We start from the raw sequence: 19,288 nt of genomic DNA on the forward strand, positions 1-19,288 counted from the left end.
GAGACCGAACAATGCAGAAGAGCTGAAGGCCGCTACTGAAGCATCCTGGTCTTTCAGCAGTGCCACAGGCTGATGGCATCCATGATCCATGCTACGCCGCATTGAGACAGTAATTCATGCAAAAGGGGCCCAAACCAAGTACTGAGTACATATGCATGATTATACTTCTCAGAGGGATTTCTGTATTTAAAATCCTTTTTTTTATTGATTTCATGTAATATTCTAATTTTGTGAGATTTTGAATTTGGGGTTTTCATAAGCTGTAAGCCATAATCATCAACATTATAAAAAATAAAGGCTTGAGGAGTCTACATATTAGTTTCACCTTCAGTTAAATTACTGAAATAAATGAACTTTTGCACGATATTCTAATTTTCCGAGTTTCACTTATACGTATAATGACAATGAGTTATATATTTTTTTATTATCTCTATTATTTTTTTGTTTAAAGCACTTACAATAACAGTCAAAGGATGAATTGTAGTATATTAATGAAATAATAATGATTGATACTCCAAATGCACAGGAGTTCACCCAATAAAACCCTGACATGTTGACTGTCACTGCAAACAGAGAAGTAGCTTTCTTCACTTTGGGGTAAAATAAAGAATGGGAACAGGGAAACTAGTATTTATTATGTGCACAGGCAGGGAGCTCATTAAAAGTTTACAATATTGTGAATCAAACAGCATTATCAGCCATTGTTTGTTGCCCTTTATTTATAAGCATATCATCTCAAAATATTGTACCAGTTATTTTTGGCATCAAATCAGAGACCCAATCCCTTCCTTCCCCCTTTCCAACTTTTTACTTTAATTTGAGCCTCACTTTTTAGACCATTAGATATGACTTCAACATGAAATCATAATTCGTAAAACATTGCGCTACCCTCCGATCTGAGACCTCAGGAGGATTAATACTGAACAAAGGAGGAGCTCAAAGTCAGTATATAAATACATCTTAAGAAGAAACTTCATCATTAGCTTACTGAATGTTAGCAGGCCAGTAAGGTATGTGTGTGTGTGTGTGTGTGTGGGGGGGGGAGAGAGAGACTGATTTTCAGCATCACACTCATGCATTACAAAGGCTTATCAAGATCTTGATATAAAGAACAGAATAATTAACATACACATACTGTAAACAAAATACAGCATACTAGTGGAAAATATGTTCCACTTGGCCTACAATCTTTTAGGTATAAATTAGTATTTCCTTAAAACGCCTGTTTTAGATGCACTATATCTCATTCACTACTTTGATACTGTTATGTCATAAAATATATTGATTTTGTGAGTGGCAAAAATCATTCAGCAAAAGAAAGGACAAGGATTATAGTGTGCAGCCCTGGGTTAATCTGTCACCTGTTCTGTATTAATGACTAAGTGCCAGGTGGGCAAAGATTGCACTTCGCTGACTATTTTGCCTCAAAAACTCCATCAAGGTATTTGAAAGGATTTCAAACACGGTGGTAAAGTGTGACCCAGGACTCCTGTACAGAATGTGGTTTAGTAGCTCTGGGACTCAGATCATGCTCGGGGATGCACTGTGCAGGACGATGTCTCCCGTCACTCGCAGCAGGGTCACTTCCTCCAGCCCGCCGACTCGGTGCTCGTACTCCAGCAGGTGGGTGCCGTCCACCGCCACTTTAAACGAGTCCTCCTCCACAAGGATCTTCAGCTGCAGGGGGAGCAATACTAATGTTATGCACACCATGCCAAGTTATCATGGGTTCATGCAAGTAGAGCTGAAACAATTAGTCCAATAGTTGTTCAACAGAAAATGAATCGGCAATACTTTTGATGATCAATGCATCAATTAAGTCTTTTTTTTTTTTTAACATGAATGCCAAACATTCCGTGCTTCCATTTTTTTTTTTTTGTCCTCTTCTATGATAGTAAATTCAATATCTTTGGATTTTTGACTGTTTGGTTGAAGAAAACAATCAATCAACAATCAAAACAAGCCATCTGACGACATTACTTTGGGCTTAGTCTCGCATTGCCAGACGGTCTGGCTAGTCCACACAGAATTCCGGGATGAGAGAAAAACATGCTCTGGTTTATTGGCATTTCTTTAAACCAATCACAATTCTTTTGGGCGGCGCTAAGCTCCGCACGGAGCAACAGCACCTCTGCAAAATAGCCTCAGGAAAGAACTTGTTTTGATGGAACACGTGTACATTCAAAAGTTGTTTTAGTCGTTCAACAGAAAACTCAGATTGGACAGATAGTCTAGCTAGCTGTCTGGATTTACCCTGCAGAGATCTGAGGAGCAGTTAACCATAGTCCTCAGAAATCCACCGGAGTTTAGAACGGCAACACAAAGAAAGCACAAATGATTGAAATCCGGCGGAGTTTCCCTCGGTAACTGAGCAATCCTGGAAGTGGAACGTCGTGGATATAGACTACGGTGATCAGCATTTTCTTAATATTTTCTGATCAGACCAAAAGATTCAATGAGAAACTAATTACTGGTAAATTTTTATGAAAAATGCAACTTAATGACATAAAGCTAATATAAGCTTTTTGATTTCAACTAACAAAACACTGCAGGAAAATATCTATGCAAAATATGCAACGAATGTCTTTATTTATACCTTTAAAACTGTGTTAACCAAGTTTGAGATCTGGGAGACTAATCCTACTGACTCAAAAGTCTGTCTGTCACTGATATGAATGGGTTAGTACAGGTTGTATAGACCTGTGACACTGCTTCCGATCATATCATCATTTGACACAGATTAAATATGTTAAACACGTCACAATGTTACTGTAAATGTTCATTTATTCTGGCTGATTAGACCTCTTCTTATGCCGGTTCATGTCATTTCAAAGTTATCATAATTATGAGGTCCTAGCTTGTAGATAGCATTCATGTCAACAGCCATGTCTTAATTACGAGTGGGAGACTTAAGACTGTTTTTTGATAGTTCTGATATATCTCACTTGGCAGCCAAAGTCTGTGGACCAAGGGGATAAAACTTAAAAAATGTAAATGAATATTATTGAGTTATACTGTCAATCCACATTATTTTGAATGCTCACTTGACCAAACTGTAATCATACAATCATCTTGAGTTCAAGCACAAAAGTGAAAACATTGACATTAACATTGTTAGCCTCAATTATGTATAAAATGTATAAACTATGGACTTTTTTTGAGTTTTCAAATCTTAGCTTCAGTGCCACTACTACTACTACTACTACTACTACTACTACTACACTTTACCTCAAAACGCCGTCCCTGAACAAATGGGAAGCCTCCTTCCCGCTCCTCTGGCCCCCAACATCCACCTAGGTTGGAGTTTCTGACAATTGTTTGCTCAGCAAATCGAGGATTGAAGTGAAATACGACATCTGAACCTTTGATGAAGTCAACTTGGAACCTGCAAGAAAAAGACCTGGACTTAGTGCTGCTGACAACGAATGCTTCTTTCTGCCCAATTAATAAAAAAAAAAACGTTGCATGAACAAACAATCAAATCACATCATTTTGCAAACAAACTGTCACTTTCACTGTCAACAACAGCCTGTTATTAAAGTGTCCATATTATGAAAAAAAAAAAAACACTTTTTCTGGGATTTGGGGGTGTTATTTTGTGTCTCTGGTGCTTCCACACGCATACAAACTTGGGGAAAAAACAACCATCCATGCTGTTTTGAGTGAGATACGGGTTTCTGAATGTAACCTGCCTTCAGTCTCCGGATGAGCTGTTCAAAATCAGCAGGGCCGTCTACGTCATCGGCCAAAACATTTGGTGTGTGCTAACCACTTTAGCTAATAACACCATCAGCTAGCTGTTTCTCCAACTTCGGTCAGTACAAGGCAGGATTAGCCGGGAGACTTCTTCTAAACGAGGGCGAACTTCCAACTTTGCGTGGAATACCTGCAGACGAGGGACATGTAAGTAGTTCTATAGTGTTGTAGCAGTGTTTTGCCATCGAGAACGAGGTGGCTTCGTTAGCTTCTAGCTAGTAGTCCTTACCTAGCTACTGCACATGTGCGACTCCCAACAAAGATGGAACAGAAGTGAGATGTCTCACTCTGTAGCTAAAACAGAGAGCTCAACACATAGGGTGAAAAGAGGAGCTGCAGCAATGTGCAGTACAACAAAAATATGGTGTTTTTGGAAAATTAAATCATGTAAACCTATTCTGGTACAACCTCTAAATACAATTATGAACCTGAAAATGAGCATAACATGGGCACTTTAACAATTGTAAAGTAAAAGATGTGCGTTAAAACAGTGAGTAGCAAGCAAGATGTTTCACCGGTGTGAACCACATGTTGAAGATGACCACACTGCCATGGTCTGGAGGGTTAGGATGGCTGCAGAGATGTTATTTATCAAGCATCCAGTTATGTTCCTCAGAGAGCATCACTGACAGCAGAATTAGAGGATGATTGTTGTTCATACCTGTCTCCACCAGGAACAGGCTCCCCGTCTATTGTGATTACAAGGCGTGGCAAAATTCCAGCATGGAGTGGGAGCTCAAACGGTGCCATCTGTAAGAAATATTTTGATTTTTAAAATCCCAACAACACATTTACCATGCTATTTTTAGAAATTAAGTTAAAAAAAATGCAAAATGGGAAATTGGGATTGACTGTTTATTAAGCATAAATACACAAATAGAAACAGTGTTTACCCTGTTTAGGGCAAAGGTGGAACTGTTCACACATTTTATCGCTAATACTCTGAAGTGCTAAGTATCACAAAATAGCAAAGGTATTTGTAGTTGAACATTATACAAAACTTTGGCCCTGCCCACATTCCTAATGCAACACCCCAATGAGTCACCATCTCCATTTAGTTCAGCACTGATGCAATTCACAATGACTAGTCAAGACAACAACAGAAAAAGTCAAAGAAAGTAAAATCAGTCTTCAACATTTTTACTACAAGTCATCAACTGTACAAACTGACAGAAGACAAAACAACTTTAAATTATAACCATGTACAAAAATGGTAAGGTAATGTGAAAATAGTGACGATCAGCACACACATTGTAATCATACTTTGATTTTTATCACAGAATATAAAAGTGCCTTAATACATTAAACATGAGTTCTGTGTAAAGGTGTCATTTTAAATCATATTGCACTTAATTAAAACAATACATTGCACAGGCAGATTGAACACAAAAACCTAACTGTGTATATAGGCTTTGCCACATTTTCACGTGTAGCCTTATCAAACCATATGTTGATTCTGGAAGTGATGTCCTTGTCCGACTTAAAAGTTGAGTTCATTGCTTTCAATTATATGGTGGATTATATCTGGGCTGAAAGACAAGAATACATTTTTGATAACTACTTTTTTTATATTTGTTGATTTTGCTTCATGTTTTGCTTTGCAGCCCAGCAGAGCCCAAGATACAGAACACAATAATCCAAATGCAGGCCGGGGCATAAAACCCTCACTGAAAATGCACCATCCTGCAGTAAATCCCAACAAGGCAGGAAACTAGCTGCAGTATAAGGCAGACACCAAACCAGTCACATTGAAAATGGTAGAAAAACCCTGTGCTAGAGTAGAATTGAATAGCTATATGATATCAAGTGACCTGCTGCCGGTAGTAAGGATGGTGGCTGGTTGTAGTTCCCCACCATGAATCCCAAAAAGAGATGCTTCACTGCCCACCAGAGGAAAAACACACCAGAAAAGACATGCAGCAAGCAAGCAAGCAACATAATGTTATTTTAAAACAGTGTTAGTACTCACCAGCATGCCTCCTGGAGCGGCAGGCCCACCGTATGGACCCATAGACCCAGGGCCAGGACCGAAGGGGCCAGGGGCAGGAGGGAAGCCTCCGCCTGCGGGTGGTCCCCATGACCCAGTGGGTACTGGGGGAAAGCCTCCAGCAGGGAATGCAGGGAAAGAGCCAGGGCCAGCTGGAGGGGGGAATCCACCTGGACCACCTGGTCCGTACATCCCATTGCCTCCTCCTGGCTGACTGCCTGGGAAAGGCACATTTGGATAAGGCCCAGGGGGAGCTCCAGGGCCAGAAGGAAATGGTCCAGTTGGGTAAGAAACAGGGCCTCCAGGTAGCTGTCCTGGAGCTCCTTCAGGTGGATACTGCCCAGGGAACTGCCCAGGGTATTGCCCAGGGTACTGCCCAGGGTACTGCCCAGGGGCTCCAGGGCTGGATGGGAACTGCCCTGGAGCTCCTGGTGCAGGTGGGTATTGTCCAGGTATCCCAGGACCAGGGGGGAACCCACCAGGTGCTGAAGGAGGTCCTGGGTACTGCCCTGGTGCTCCAGGACCAGATGGAAATGGGAACTGCCCAGGCGCCCCAGGGCCAGATGATCCACCATATTCACCAGGAGCGGAGGGCTGGGTGGGAGCTCCTGGGGCTGAACTTGGCCATCCTGGGTTTGCCGGAGGTGGAGGGTTACAGGCAGGGGCAGACGGGTTCGTGTTCCCTATTTTCTTTACATTGCTTGGGGTGTCGTCTCCTAAGGCATCGGTCAGCTAAAGCAGAAGACAAAGCGAAATTGAGTCTCTCTGCATACAACTGAAGACCTGTTTAACCACTAACATTGTGCAATCCTTTGAACTCACCGAGAAATCTGCCATGATCTAAAAAAAAACACAAGACACAACTTTCATTAGTTTTATTAGGAAGTTGTAACAACCGATTATAGTAAGCTGTCAAACACTGGAAGGTTTGTCACACAGAGGCTCTGAGTAATGGCAGAGTAGCTAAATGTTTCCATCCCCGACTGGTGATCAACAAAATCCATTTGGGCAGAGTCGAAATATCTTGACCAAACCTGAATATCATTACGACAAGCTATACAGATGCTACACTGACTTTAGCTGCATATTAACGGGGATATAGTTTTTTTTAAATATCTAGTTAACTGATGTTACATAGTTGGCTACCGACCTAGCTAACAGCAGCTAACTGTTAGTTAACGTTCCTGATGGTTAGCTCGTTTGTTTATAGTAGCTCCTCGGTGTCAAAAGAAAATAAGTAGTAAAATGTGATATTTCGTACTACCTCGCCAGAATATGAACTCCTCTCCAATGATATGTAGGTAACGGTTATGATTTATCCAGCCGTGGAAGCCAGTTAGCCAGCTAATACGACCTGCAGAGCTAACGTTGGATCTGCTCTCACAACTAACGTTACAACAACTCTAGACAAGGAAGTTGATGACGTATTCTGATGGGAGGGCGCGTTTCAGAGCGCACGCACACACGCGCACGCGCACATACACACACACACACACACACACACACACACACACACACACACACACACACACAAAAGTCATAAATTAATAAATACACCCATCTAAACTAAACATTTATGGGTTTGACCTTAGCTCTCCTTCTTTTCTGCAAGGTGACATCTGTGTCTATATTCCACTCAGGGCCGGACTAACTTCCTAGTGGCCGGGGCCCCTGGGCAAAAATTAGTTTTGGGCCTCCTATCAACCCTCCACTCTCTGTGCAACATCGATAGTTTATCAGAACAAGAAGCAGCTTTAATGGCCGTTTTGAAGCCTCAAGTTTGGCGATACGGGCGTCGCCATCATGGTTTTTTTGCAACTGGATGTGACAATTTTTGATTAGAGGGTGGAGCTGGGGAGGATGATGCGGCCAAGCCAGTTCAGGCTCAGGTTACTTTATTTATATCCTTAGGTAAATGTGTTGCACACTTAAAAAGTGCAGGGCATCCACGAAACACAGTTTCAGACACCATATACAACATATAATGGGACAATAAATAACAATACAATGGGACAATTAATAAAACAGTTATGAACTGCCATAATAATGATAATAAACAAAATAAACAACAACAAAAAACAGTTATAATGCTCCAGTGCTAATCAAGCTCAGTGTTGTTTATGGTTGCAATGGCACTGCGCTAAGTGCTATAGGGGGGAAGTTAGCGGTAGCTAGCTAGCTTGGTTGGCATAACGATGAACAAGACATTTTTAGGCAACTATATAAACCATAGAAAAGGACTTATTTTTTAAACCAGGGGAGTTACCCCCTGCTGGAAATTAGATAGAATGCAGGTTTAAGGCACTTCTGCATTGGCTTCACTTTTCAGGCCTGGAAGCTTTGTCCATTATTTACAGTGTATGGTGTACACACACACACACACACACACACACACACACACACACGCACGCACACACAAGTAATTTGACTCTGTTTTGTTGTTGCTCTTAATGTACATACACAAAATAGACATACAGCTAAAACAAGGACAGAAAGCTGAACAAAGGTAAAAATAATCATTTGACTACTATGTACAGATAAAAGTATATGAAAAAGTTTATATATATATATATATATATATATATATATATACACACATGCATACACATACATTACATATTATAAACAGATTACAGTAATGTGATAACACAGACATGTATTGAGTAATATGCACCCTGTAGGCTTCAATTCTGATTTGATACGAGGCCTCTCTACAATACATGGAGGGAAAAAAACTATTTTGTGCTCTCAAATTGCTGGTTCATGTATAAATTACTATTGAGTGCTCTTGAATTAATCATTTGTTCATATGAATTTACATAACGCTATACAATGTTGTTAGCATTTTAACACATAAGGATTCTTTTGGGCACTTGTGTGCTTTTCCCTGTTGCTATTCAAGTTTTTTTTTATATTGTTTCATAGTCTGCTACTCACCTAGTTTAGTGGTGTCAATATCCAGTGCAATATTCAGTATTCAGATGTTTTACTTTACTAGATTCTGAAATAAACTGCAAAGGAAACTTTGCTTCCTAAAATGAAGCAAAGTTATTTTCAGTAATTACTCTTTACACCCAGCGCTGCCTGTACTCAGAATGTAAAAATACTTCATTGCAAGTAAAAATCCTTCATTCAAAGTCTTGAACACAAGTACATTACTACCTTCCACTGAATGTACTTAAAGTATTTAAAGTAAAAGTACTCATTATAAAGAAAATTGCGAGCTGCTAGTGTTATTACATATAATTGGATTGGTAATACTGAAATATTAATGTGTAAGTAGCTAATTTATACCTCATTTTGTTGGGTAGTTTTCATCTATAACAATGTTATAAAATTATATATATTATAGATATATATATCTTTATATAAAAAACTAACTCTGCAAAGTAACTAGTAACTTACAGTAACTAAAGCTTTGTGCTGCATCGTTTAGAGGGTTATTTTTGCCTGTACAACAATTAAATGTTAAACGGCACTTTTTAACAAGGCTAAATTAGTTTTAATAAAGTACTGAGGCCGTAGGACAACAGTGAGGAGAGATGTACTACCAACTTTTGAAAGGGGGGGGCGCTTGTTTGGGATTGGTCAAACCAGTCACAAGATAATGAAAAAAAACTACAAAAAACATTGAAAGCGTCTACCATTCAGAGCAGCAGCTGCAGCTTCAGGGAATTTTTAACTCTTCAACAATGGTAAGTTGTTTATTGTTGTTGCGAGAGAGCTGTGGTTATATTCTTTTCTGCTTTTTAATCGTGTGCTCTTAATAAATGTAAAGTTCCGGGGACTATTAAGGAAAAGTGAGGTCGCAGATTGCTGGCGTTAGCATGCTAACCTAGCATGAGTTCCACCCTCTGTCCATTGTATCAGTATCAAGCTAACCAGAATAGAAATGTTGGTTTTCCGGTTACGGACTTCAAAATAAAAGGACTATGGCTGGAAGAAAAAAACATTGAGGTGAAAATGATTAATTACACAACGTTATACTTGAATTGCTTTGCCTCAGAGTTTCAATTTGCCAAACTCTTAACACGAAATACTGTACTGTCTAATGAAAACAGTTAATTTATCATGTAATATCTCATACAGAAGTATATCAAGCAGAGCTGGGCAATATATCAATATTATATCGATATCTTAATATGAGACTAGATATCGTCTTAGATTTTGGATATAGTAAAATTGTAATATGGTAAATGCTGTCTTTTCCTGGTTTTAAAAGCTGCATTAGATCAGAGTGATGTACTTTTCTCAACTCAGCAGACTTCTGGCTGTTCTATTATTTGCCTTTACCCACTTGTCTGATGATAATTTATCAAAAATCTCATTGTATAAATAACATTTTGTTAAAGCACCAATTAGGGGTGCAAGATATATCGACTCAATATCGTTATCGCAATATATCGAAAGTAAGTATGCAATATTTAGTTTATTTTGTGTAGCACTGCGTCCCGTCCGTTGGCTTAGTTGCGTTCGATTTAGAGCCCGCTTGAAACGCTATATATATATATATATATATATATGTCGGAACACCACGAAAAAAGTGTTCTAGGAACATTTAGTTCTAACTGCAAAAATCTAACTGCAAAAATTCTAACTGCAAAAATCCCTCCGGTCAGAAAGCCCCTAATGATCATGTTTCATTGGCCAGTTACCATGGTTACCGTGTCACCTGCACATGTTAGAACACGTCAGCGCACGGGTCCACCACGTGACAAACCCTATGGAGCGTACCACGTGTGTGCATATTTCAACAGAGTGACAGTGGAAGTGAAGAAATTGATAGAGACAACAAAACGAAACGAATCAGAGAAGGGAAAGAAAAGTTGTGTCCTGTTCTCTTTATTTATTTATATATTTTATACTGTCCAACCAGTAAAACATGTACTGTTCTCTTTATTTATATATTTTATACTGTCCAACCAGTAAAACATGTACTGTTCTCTTTATTTATATATTTCATACTGTCCAACCAGTAAAACATGTCCTGTTCTGTAGACATGGTCCTTATTTATTTATTCATGTTGGACCAGTCCAATTGATTCAATTGATTTTGATGCGTTTTCCTGTAACTTTTGTAATTTTACATATGTTTAAAAATATCGAAATTAATATCAATATCGCAATATTCATGATCGATATCGCAATATCACATTTTGTCAATATCGTGCAAAACTAGCACCAATTGCCAACCCTAGAATATCGTCGCAATATCGACATTGAGGTATTTGGTGAAGAATATCGTGATATTTGATTTTCTGCATATTGCCCAGCCCAAATATCAAGAGCATCACAGCATTATATAATGTCATTGTAGCATTTTAGTCATACTTTGTTAAACAAAATCAAACAATGCTGTTAAACTACTAATTCTCACTAGTTATTTCCTCATAATTATACAACTAGCACCAAGCACTTTACATAAGTCAGTATTAAAAACTATTTAGAGTGAAAATAACCTTTGAAAGCTTTGAACGTGTTTATTGATCATGCTGCATTACTGTAAATATAGGTGATAGTCTAGAGTCTGATTTTACACTGCTGTAAATCCTACATTCATCCAGAGCAACATGATTTTGACTGTAGCTCACAGCATTGGTTACTTTTTTTGTTCAGTATTGACCACAACGTTTTTATTTTATGCAGTACACCAAATATTAGATGCCTCAATAACTAGTCATCAAAAGTACAATAAGCTAAGCTACAGTAGTGTTTAATTGCTCTAAAATCACAAGGCAGTAATCAAAATGAAAGAAAAAACTCTTCTTTCCTACTTCCCTTTCTTTCTTTTTTTGAAAAATTACGAGCTATTATTTTTGTGATGCTACTTCCCTGGGTAGATGTGGTAAAATAAGCAGAATTGCTTGCAACAAACACGTTTCTTTGATTGAGTGATGTCATGTGTATATGACAGGGTATATGACCCGTGTTTAACCCTTCTGTTGTCAATTCAAACCAAGCCAGTCAACATGGTATTAGGTGGTATTATGAGTATTACTATTTTGTATGTATGTAAGCACAGTACTTTGCTTTTAAATGGAAGAATTCAGTCCTTTAGGCGTCTTTTTGGCTCTTGGCCCTGTTGTGAAAACTGAGCTAGGCAATAATAAAATACTCTAAATCAAGACAGATCACAGGCTAAAGGTATCAGCTCTTAGGACTGCAACTAACAATGATTTTTTATTATTATCGATTACCAATAATCTGCAGATTACATACAGATACATTATAAATTGTCAGATGGTATTGTTCAAACAACAGTCCAAAATATTACATCAGTTTGCTATCAAATGACGAAGAAAAGCAACAAATCCTCACATCGGAGACTCTGAAACCACAGAATGATTTGTGCTTGAGAAATGATGGAAACTTAAAACCGACTATGAACATTGGTGCTGCATGATTTTCCTTTGATGAACTAAACATTTAAGCTGTAATGTGATTCTTGCTCCATTTCTGGAATTTTCCGCACATAGTGTATGCTTTTATTTCGAAGACCAAGCTAGCGGGCTTCCTGTGATAGTTTAGCTATGTCTGGTTAGCTTGTCGCAGCTGTGATGCGTTTGGACATGTCTGGATTTGGAGAGCTGCCTTAACGCTAGCTCGCCTGCTGCTTATCATAATGAACATCGCTTTCCTCCCGAGTTTGTTTGACTGCGTGTTACGACAACTCGACTGTCTTCAGTGTCGAACACCATTTGTCTCATTTTTTCAACATGAAATGCATTAAATTAACTGGATAGTTGAAGTTAGCCGACTCTCATTTCTTGGCTGAATTAGCAGCCAAACCAGCGAGCGAGCTAGCTGTCAGTGGCTGGAGGAATTCAAACCAGAAGTCAACCTGTCTGCTCGCCATCATCTTCCTATGCACACACAGGATGCATAGGAAGATGATTTAGTAACTCCCTCGGTCCCAACCACAGACACTCCAGTCTCTTCCTAATCTGTACAGATTTCTCTCTGAGCTCAGTGGAATCCTGACTCCCACCAGCCATCTGTTCAGGAAGGTGTAATTATAGAATTCAGAGACTCTGCACAGACTCTCTTAAGAGTTTTTGTCTTTGTGCTGGAGTTATGTAATGTTCTGTGTGTGGACGTTGACAGAGGTTCAGACCAATACAATCCTGCTGAGGCTGGTGTATTGCTGTCTTTTGGAATAAAGCCTGTGCGTCAGATTGGACTCCTGCAGAAAGATAGTTTTCTTTTGGTAATTCAGGATACTAACACATTGCTTTACAGTTAAGCAATACAGTGCATGAAAACCACTTAAATGTACAGTTTGAGATTCTGCAGCTGTCTGCCATACATATAAACTCTCTGCATATATCCCTAAAACATGAGGCCAAATTAAACAATTTATTCAAGCAATAGGTTAAGATGTATATTTTTCTGGTTATAAGCAATAAAACACTATTACTGCAGCACTCGTTACTGATTAATTCATCTTTGTATGTACCTACAGTTCAATTTGTCCAGGATGATTTGCTACAATCTGCATGTGGTGTTCTTTCTTAGCTTCCAATCCAGAGATCAAGGCTTTGTTTTGCTAGCTTTGTACAAAACACAAAGAAAGAACATGGAAAATAAATACAGAAGGGTTTAATCTGTGTACGGTCTAAATGCTTTTTTCTTTAGGAATTTAAAATTGAAGTGACCACATCGATCTATCTGCATGTGTCTCCTGTTTTTGATCAGAGTGAGTCACTGGTGGTGTGTGATGTGGATGAAGATCTGGTTAAAAAGCTGAGGCAGTTCCGTTTCAGGAAGGAGACCAATAATGCGGCCATCGTTAGTGAGTATTGGCAACATATATTTCATGTCATTGATTTCTCCTCCTAGCATGTTTTTTTTTTATTTACAGTAATTGGTTAGATGATACGAGGAGTCCCCGGTGCGTGGAACCTAGTGGAAATATGAATTCATCATTAGTGCCATTGGTTTTATTTTTGTGTTACGCGTGAATCTTTGTTTTGGCGGTATCAAAGTCCTTGGCATTATGCAGAATTACAGAAGAAATAGCAATATATTAGATTGGGCAGCTACAGTATGGAGGATAGAGGGAAGAGCTACCTCCAGATACAGCAGGTGGTGAGACAGCGTACTGAGTGCTGCATCAGCTCCAGTATCTAACTCAGCTTAAGCTTCATCCTCCACTATCTCTGGATCAAAATGTCATCGCTGCTAAATTGGATTAGGAGTGTGTTTGAATGACATGGACTCTGAACAAAAGGCATACTCCCCTTTTTTTTTTACACGAGAACATTTGTAATAGGAAATGTGAGCAAAAACACAGTATAACCTTTTTGGGTATTTTATTATTTTCCATACAAACTTAAAATATTTTACTTTTAAACTATTCATATTTTCTTTTCCACCCCTCAGTGAAGATTGATAAAGACAAGCAGCTGGTGATTCTTGAGGAGGAACATGAGGTAAGCTAGCTATCAAACTTTTCATTATAAAATGATGTACACACACAGTTTTAAAATGAATGGATAATGAATATGTTGAACTTGGTGTGGTTGAACTTGGAGAATTGCTTTCCTAGATAAAGTGTAACTTAAGACATTGCACAACAACAGAGACGCAACACCTCGCTGAACTGCTGATCCCACTTGTGTCTTTTTTTTAAGGATATTTCTCCTGATGATCTAAAGGATGAACTGCCTGAGAGACAGCCAAGATATCCTTTGATTAAGTGACCGGTCTTATTTGAACAGTATTTAAATGATTGCACCCCTTCTTGCCCTTTACTCTGATGTATATCATGAGTCTGTTACAAATGTTATCTTAAATCTTTCTGTTCACTCTTGCTAAATGAAGTAGTATGTCAAATCCTGTTTTAGTTTTGTATTCTTTCTGTCTTGACCGTGCTGATGTGAAATACGGGAACTGTCCTTAGCACCAGGAACATTTATCGTCTACAGTTATAAATACGAACATGACGATGGACGTGTTTCCTATCCTCTCTGTTTCATCTTCTCCAGTCCAGTGGGTAAGAACACCTCCAGGGTTACTTTTGAATGAATGGTGCATATTGTTCACTGCACTGGTCTATCATCCAGGACATTTCAGTTCATGTTGGCATATTTGTTGTGTTCGGCAGGTTGCAGACCAGAGCAGCAGATGATGTACGCAGGAAGCAAAAACAAACTGGTGCAAACTGTTGAACTGTCTAAGGTTAGTGAGCTGCCTCTCACATTGATGCTTAGTCATAATTAAGTAGTACTGGGGTGTAATTAATGCAACACTGTAATCGAATATTGTAAAATCAGCCAGATAAGTGCTCAAAATCTTAAGGACATTCCCATGATTAGCTTTAGCTGTACTTTATGTTTAGTGCTAATAAGCATATATTAGCATAGTAAAACGCTAAACTAATATGGTGAACATGGTAAACCTTATACCTGCAACATCAGCATTAGCACCGTCATTGTGAGTATGCTGACGTTAGCATTTAGCTGAAGGCACCGCTGTGCCTTAGTACAGCCTCACAGAGCTGCTAGCATGGCTGTAGTATACTATAGTCTTGCTTATTAATAATGTGGAGTTAGTATTAATTAGATTGTTATTTTATTACATTATCTTACATGTATTGCATAGCAGGTACCATGCTTTACACTAAACTGCATCCTAAGACTTTTTCCTTATTGCATTAAAGGAAAATTGTTATGCTTTTACCAGGTGTTTGAGATCAGAAACACAGAGGACCTAACGGAGGAATGGCTTAGAGAGAAACTTGGGTTCTTCGGTTAAAGTCATCTTATCCAGTGGTCTGGGATGTGAGGAGGATCCAGATTGCACAATCTCTTGGGGAGAACACACCACCGTTAATGTTTCCCTCCTCTGTGTACCGGACCTGATTTAAATATTGTTTGCAAACACCTTCTGTACTCAGTTTTAGGTCTCTTTGGTAGAGTTTACAGAAAATTACAATTCAGCGTAACACTAACTAAACCTCACCCATCTGGCAGCCTAAAACTGAAAACACTATTTGACGCAGGTCTGTTTTTGTCTCCTATACAATCTCTCCACGTGCCAGTTATGTGTCTGTATTGAATTAACACTCCCATAGCTCTTGAATTGGTCAGAAATTGATTGTACTCGTCCGCTCTTCCTAAGTATGTTCATCCAGGAGAATTTAAAGGCATTTTAACAAAAAAATTTGTTTCCTTAAGTAGTTTACCCTCAGCGTTTTTTATTAGCAACGCTGAACCTCCTGAGTTTCACCTTTTTATGTTTAATACTTTTTCATAATTTGAGGGAGCCTTACTTTTGGATTATAATTTTTTTTCCTGGTGTATGTAGGGTTATGTAAGCATATACTTTATAGCAGTTTCCTTTTGTTGTGAAAAACAAACTTCCTGCCAAAACACATGAACAGTCATAGTTACAATTCAGAGAACAATTTAGAGTTCAGCTTTAGTCAGTCTCTCCTTCAGTATTAATTTAAGGGCATTTAGATTGTAATTTAGGTAACAAACTGTAATCACTCCAGTCTACAAAAGGACAATAACACTAAGACCATTTGACAAGAGGCATTCCTAAGATATTATACAAGCTGGCAGAAGCCCTCCGGTGGTGCTTCAGTCCATCCTCAGATCACATCTTTGTATGTGTTTAGAGGGAAAACAGTGTGACTCATGGGTAAAGCTGTATTCTGCCTTTGACCTGCATATTTGTTACAACGATATCCCACTACTGAAAACAATTATTTCCACTGAAACATTCCAAACTGAACAATTTATTACTTAGGACTAACCTCCGTCTCTGGCGACCATGTCAGTAATCTACTGCGCTACTCTGTATAAGTGGGTCACTGTGTCTTTACGCCGATTGTTAGCTAACATTGTGCATTTTAGCTATTGCCGTTATTAGTGTTTTTGAACGTTGTGCTTCATTCTGATGTAAAGCCACTGTGATTGCTTAGTGGTAGACACAGCCTTGAGAATGACGGCTGTGACTTCTCCAAATGCCAGATGTGCTTAATATTTAGACTTGGTAGGTAAGAGACAGCATCGGGGCAGTTCTGGATGGAAAATGCCTTCCATACAGAACAGGGTTCAACCAATATAGCTTTTTGGAGGCTGATACTGACATTTGTGTACTGAATGTGCCAGCAGCTCATATTTCTTGCCAATATTACGCTACAACAGTTACGTTTGATCTGTATTCTTCGTTGTTCATGCCCAAGCGTGACAGCTCTTCCTCGTTTCCTGCTGAAGATCCTCTAAAACAGCATTTAAATCAGTCCAACACACTAAAACGCCAAACCAGTTGCTAATACTTCAAGAATGTGTTGCTCTTAACTTATGACTTAAGAAAAGAAAATTGTATTGCTGGTGCTACAGGCTGGTTTTATGTAGGTGGTGAGAGAGAAACGTCCATTTATATATATATATATATATATATATATATATTGGTGGTGGATGACTCCAGTGGCAGATTTCTGATTCTTAATAAAAGCTTAATATCAGCTATATTGGTCTGACCCTATTAAAGAATAATAGGCACAAATTAATTTCACATGTTCGCTCATCAGTGTCATCTCTCATTGAGAAACTCCTACTTTGGAAATGGATAAGGGAGCATTGTGGCTGATTTAAAGCCCCAAGGCAGGAAATCACCACACAGTAATGTATGATGTCATACTGCGAAGTCTACCATACCAATGTCTTTTCTTAATTTTTTTCATCTTGTCATATTTACGTCTCTCTTTAAACAATCATCTGGCCAAAATGAGAATGTGACACAAATATGTTTTGGGGAAAAAATAGAAGGTTAGAAAAGCTTTGTTGGGGGATTATGATGGTTTTTTTAAGACTAGTTTTTTTCCTCTAACTTTCAGATCTGTAAAATCCAGAAGACAGGATCTTTTGTTTTGTATTTAAATGTGAACTCGGTAGAGATCTGACTCAAAGATAGGTATGCACAATCACACCATTTCATATAAGTCATCTGTTGGTGTAAAATGTTTGACATTACTCATTAACGATTTGTCAGGGCAGGATTTAATACAACAGGAACAATGGGGTATAACTGTAATCACTTGTTTTGCTGTTTACTGATTCCATCAAAGCTAACGTTTACACTGTCAGCTTGAGATTAGTCAGTGTTATGCTGCTGTAAAAACATAACTTCAACGTGGGTGATTCTCATGTTTTTAATAGTTTCTGTTCTTACTTGAGCTGAGGTTGTATGCTCTTATTTGGGTAAAGGAAGTTTTAAGACCCTACGACCTGCAAAACCCTTTCAAATCTCGCTGTAAATTTTCAAAAATGCACAGTCAATCTGAAACCAAGGATGTCTGTCTTTATATTTAATTTGAAATGTGCAATGTACTGATTTCAGTTTGAATATGAAAACATATTCAGCTGTTATCTTTTTAAAACAAAATTTTTAAAACCTCTGTAATGTGGAGAGCTACTGTAAAAGATGTGCATGCTTTAATGTATGTCTGAACGGGTGTCATATGCTGCTCTGTTGCATGCATTTTACAATATTAAGTTAATTTTATTAGACTGAATTTATTTGCTTACAAATTCCTAAAAAAGGGGCAACATTTGCATCTCAAACATCTGGTCTCAGCTGTGTTCTTACTCTATCTGAAATATTTACATACTGCTGTGCTGACAGTACTCGTTGAAGAAACTCTCTGCTTATGCCATTTTTCATGGAAATGGGTTGTAATAGCTGTCCATGAATCATGTATCAAAATCAATTTTCCGAATATATGGTCTACTTAACTTAGAGTTCCCTTTGGTTTTAAGCCATGTATCTGGTTATGTCCTGTGGATCTAGTAGCTTTCCATCCTATGTGGTGAACCTGTTGTATATTTTGCCTGTTGAGTTTTTTACTTTACCTTGAAAATGTGTTGTTCAGCTCTTGGTATCCTCTCTGATCAAATGCTTACTATTCTATTTTCTGTCCTTTTTAAGAAAAACACCTGAGACATGTATCATTACAAGCTGCCTCATGGCATCAGTGAAACTTGAGATATTTGTATTTTCCCATACTTTATAAAGTGTCTTGTCCTATCATCCAAATAAAATGACAGTGATGTTTAACCCGCTGGTTCCTGGGGACTGCTGTTTTCAGACTGACATGTATGATGTGCATACAGTATGGCAAGAGCTACACCATTTTTCAGAATTAATAAATAATATAATAAATGTTGTATAGCTAATGCATGCACGCCTATGTACAGTTTATACAGGTTGCTTAGACTTACAGCATGCATTTAATTTGTATATTAAAATTTGTACAGTAGATCATTTAGTATAACAGACAAAATAGAAATATCCCGTTAGGAGTTTTCAAAACAAAGCTTCGAAGTGAAAAGGACATACCCTAATAAAACAAGCAAAAATGTTAAATACTTCGCACATCTATAACGTGAGACAGGTCCGTCGGAGGGGGCGTTAGGTACCGTTTCGGAACTAGACTTGCTTGATGATGGTGTAGTACCGAAACGTTGCCAGCTATAGCATTTGTTTTAGCAAGTTTAACAGTGTGCGGGAGTTTCTTTGAAAATGATTTAAACT

The 19,288-nt window shown here is 38.4% G+C and overlaps 2 protein-coding genes across 2 annotated transcripts; one reads left to right on the forward strand and one right to left on the reverse strand.

Annotated features, from left to right (window-relative positions):
• Positions 1 to 1,304: 1,304 nt before the first annotated feature.
• On the reverse strand, positions 1,305 to 7,158 carry LOC144535252 (uncharacterized). The gene is made up of 6 exons (XM_078277601.1): positions 7,008 to 7,158; positions 6,566 to 6,583; positions 5,726 to 6,475; positions 4,418 to 4,506; positions 3,229 to 3,385; positions 1,305 to 1,677 (listed from the first exon to the last, which is right to left on the reverse strand). The coding sequence occupies exons 2-6, from the start codon at positions 6,578 to 6,580 to the stop codon at positions 1,522 to 1,524; spliced, it is 1,167 nt and encodes a 388-aa protein (XP_078133727.1). The 5' UTR covers positions 6,581 to 6,583; positions 7,008 to 7,158; the 3' UTR covers positions 1,305 to 1,521.
• A 2,170-nt stretch (positions 7,159 to 9,328) lies between these two features.
• gmfb (glia maturation factor, beta) lies at positions 9,329 to 18,811 on the forward strand. The gene is made up of 7 exons (XM_078277115.1): positions 9,329 to 9,438; positions 13,439 to 13,535; positions 14,126 to 14,175; positions 14,377 to 14,426; positions 14,656 to 14,738; positions 14,850 to 14,923; positions 15,428 to 18,811. The coding sequence occupies exons 1-7, from the start codon at positions 9,436 to 9,438 to the stop codon at positions 15,497 to 15,499; spliced, it is 429 nt and encodes a 142-aa protein (XP_078133241.1). The 5' UTR covers positions 9,329 to 9,435; the 3' UTR covers positions 15,500 to 18,811.
• Positions 18,812 to 19,288: the final 477 nt, after the last annotated feature.

This window comes from Sander vitreus, chromosome 20 (genome assembly GCF_031162955.1).
Source record: "Sander vitreus isolate 19-12246 chromosome 20, sanVit1, whole genome shotgun sequence".
NCBI lineage: Eukaryota > Metazoa > Chordata > Actinopteri > Perciformes > Percidae > Sander > Sander vitreus.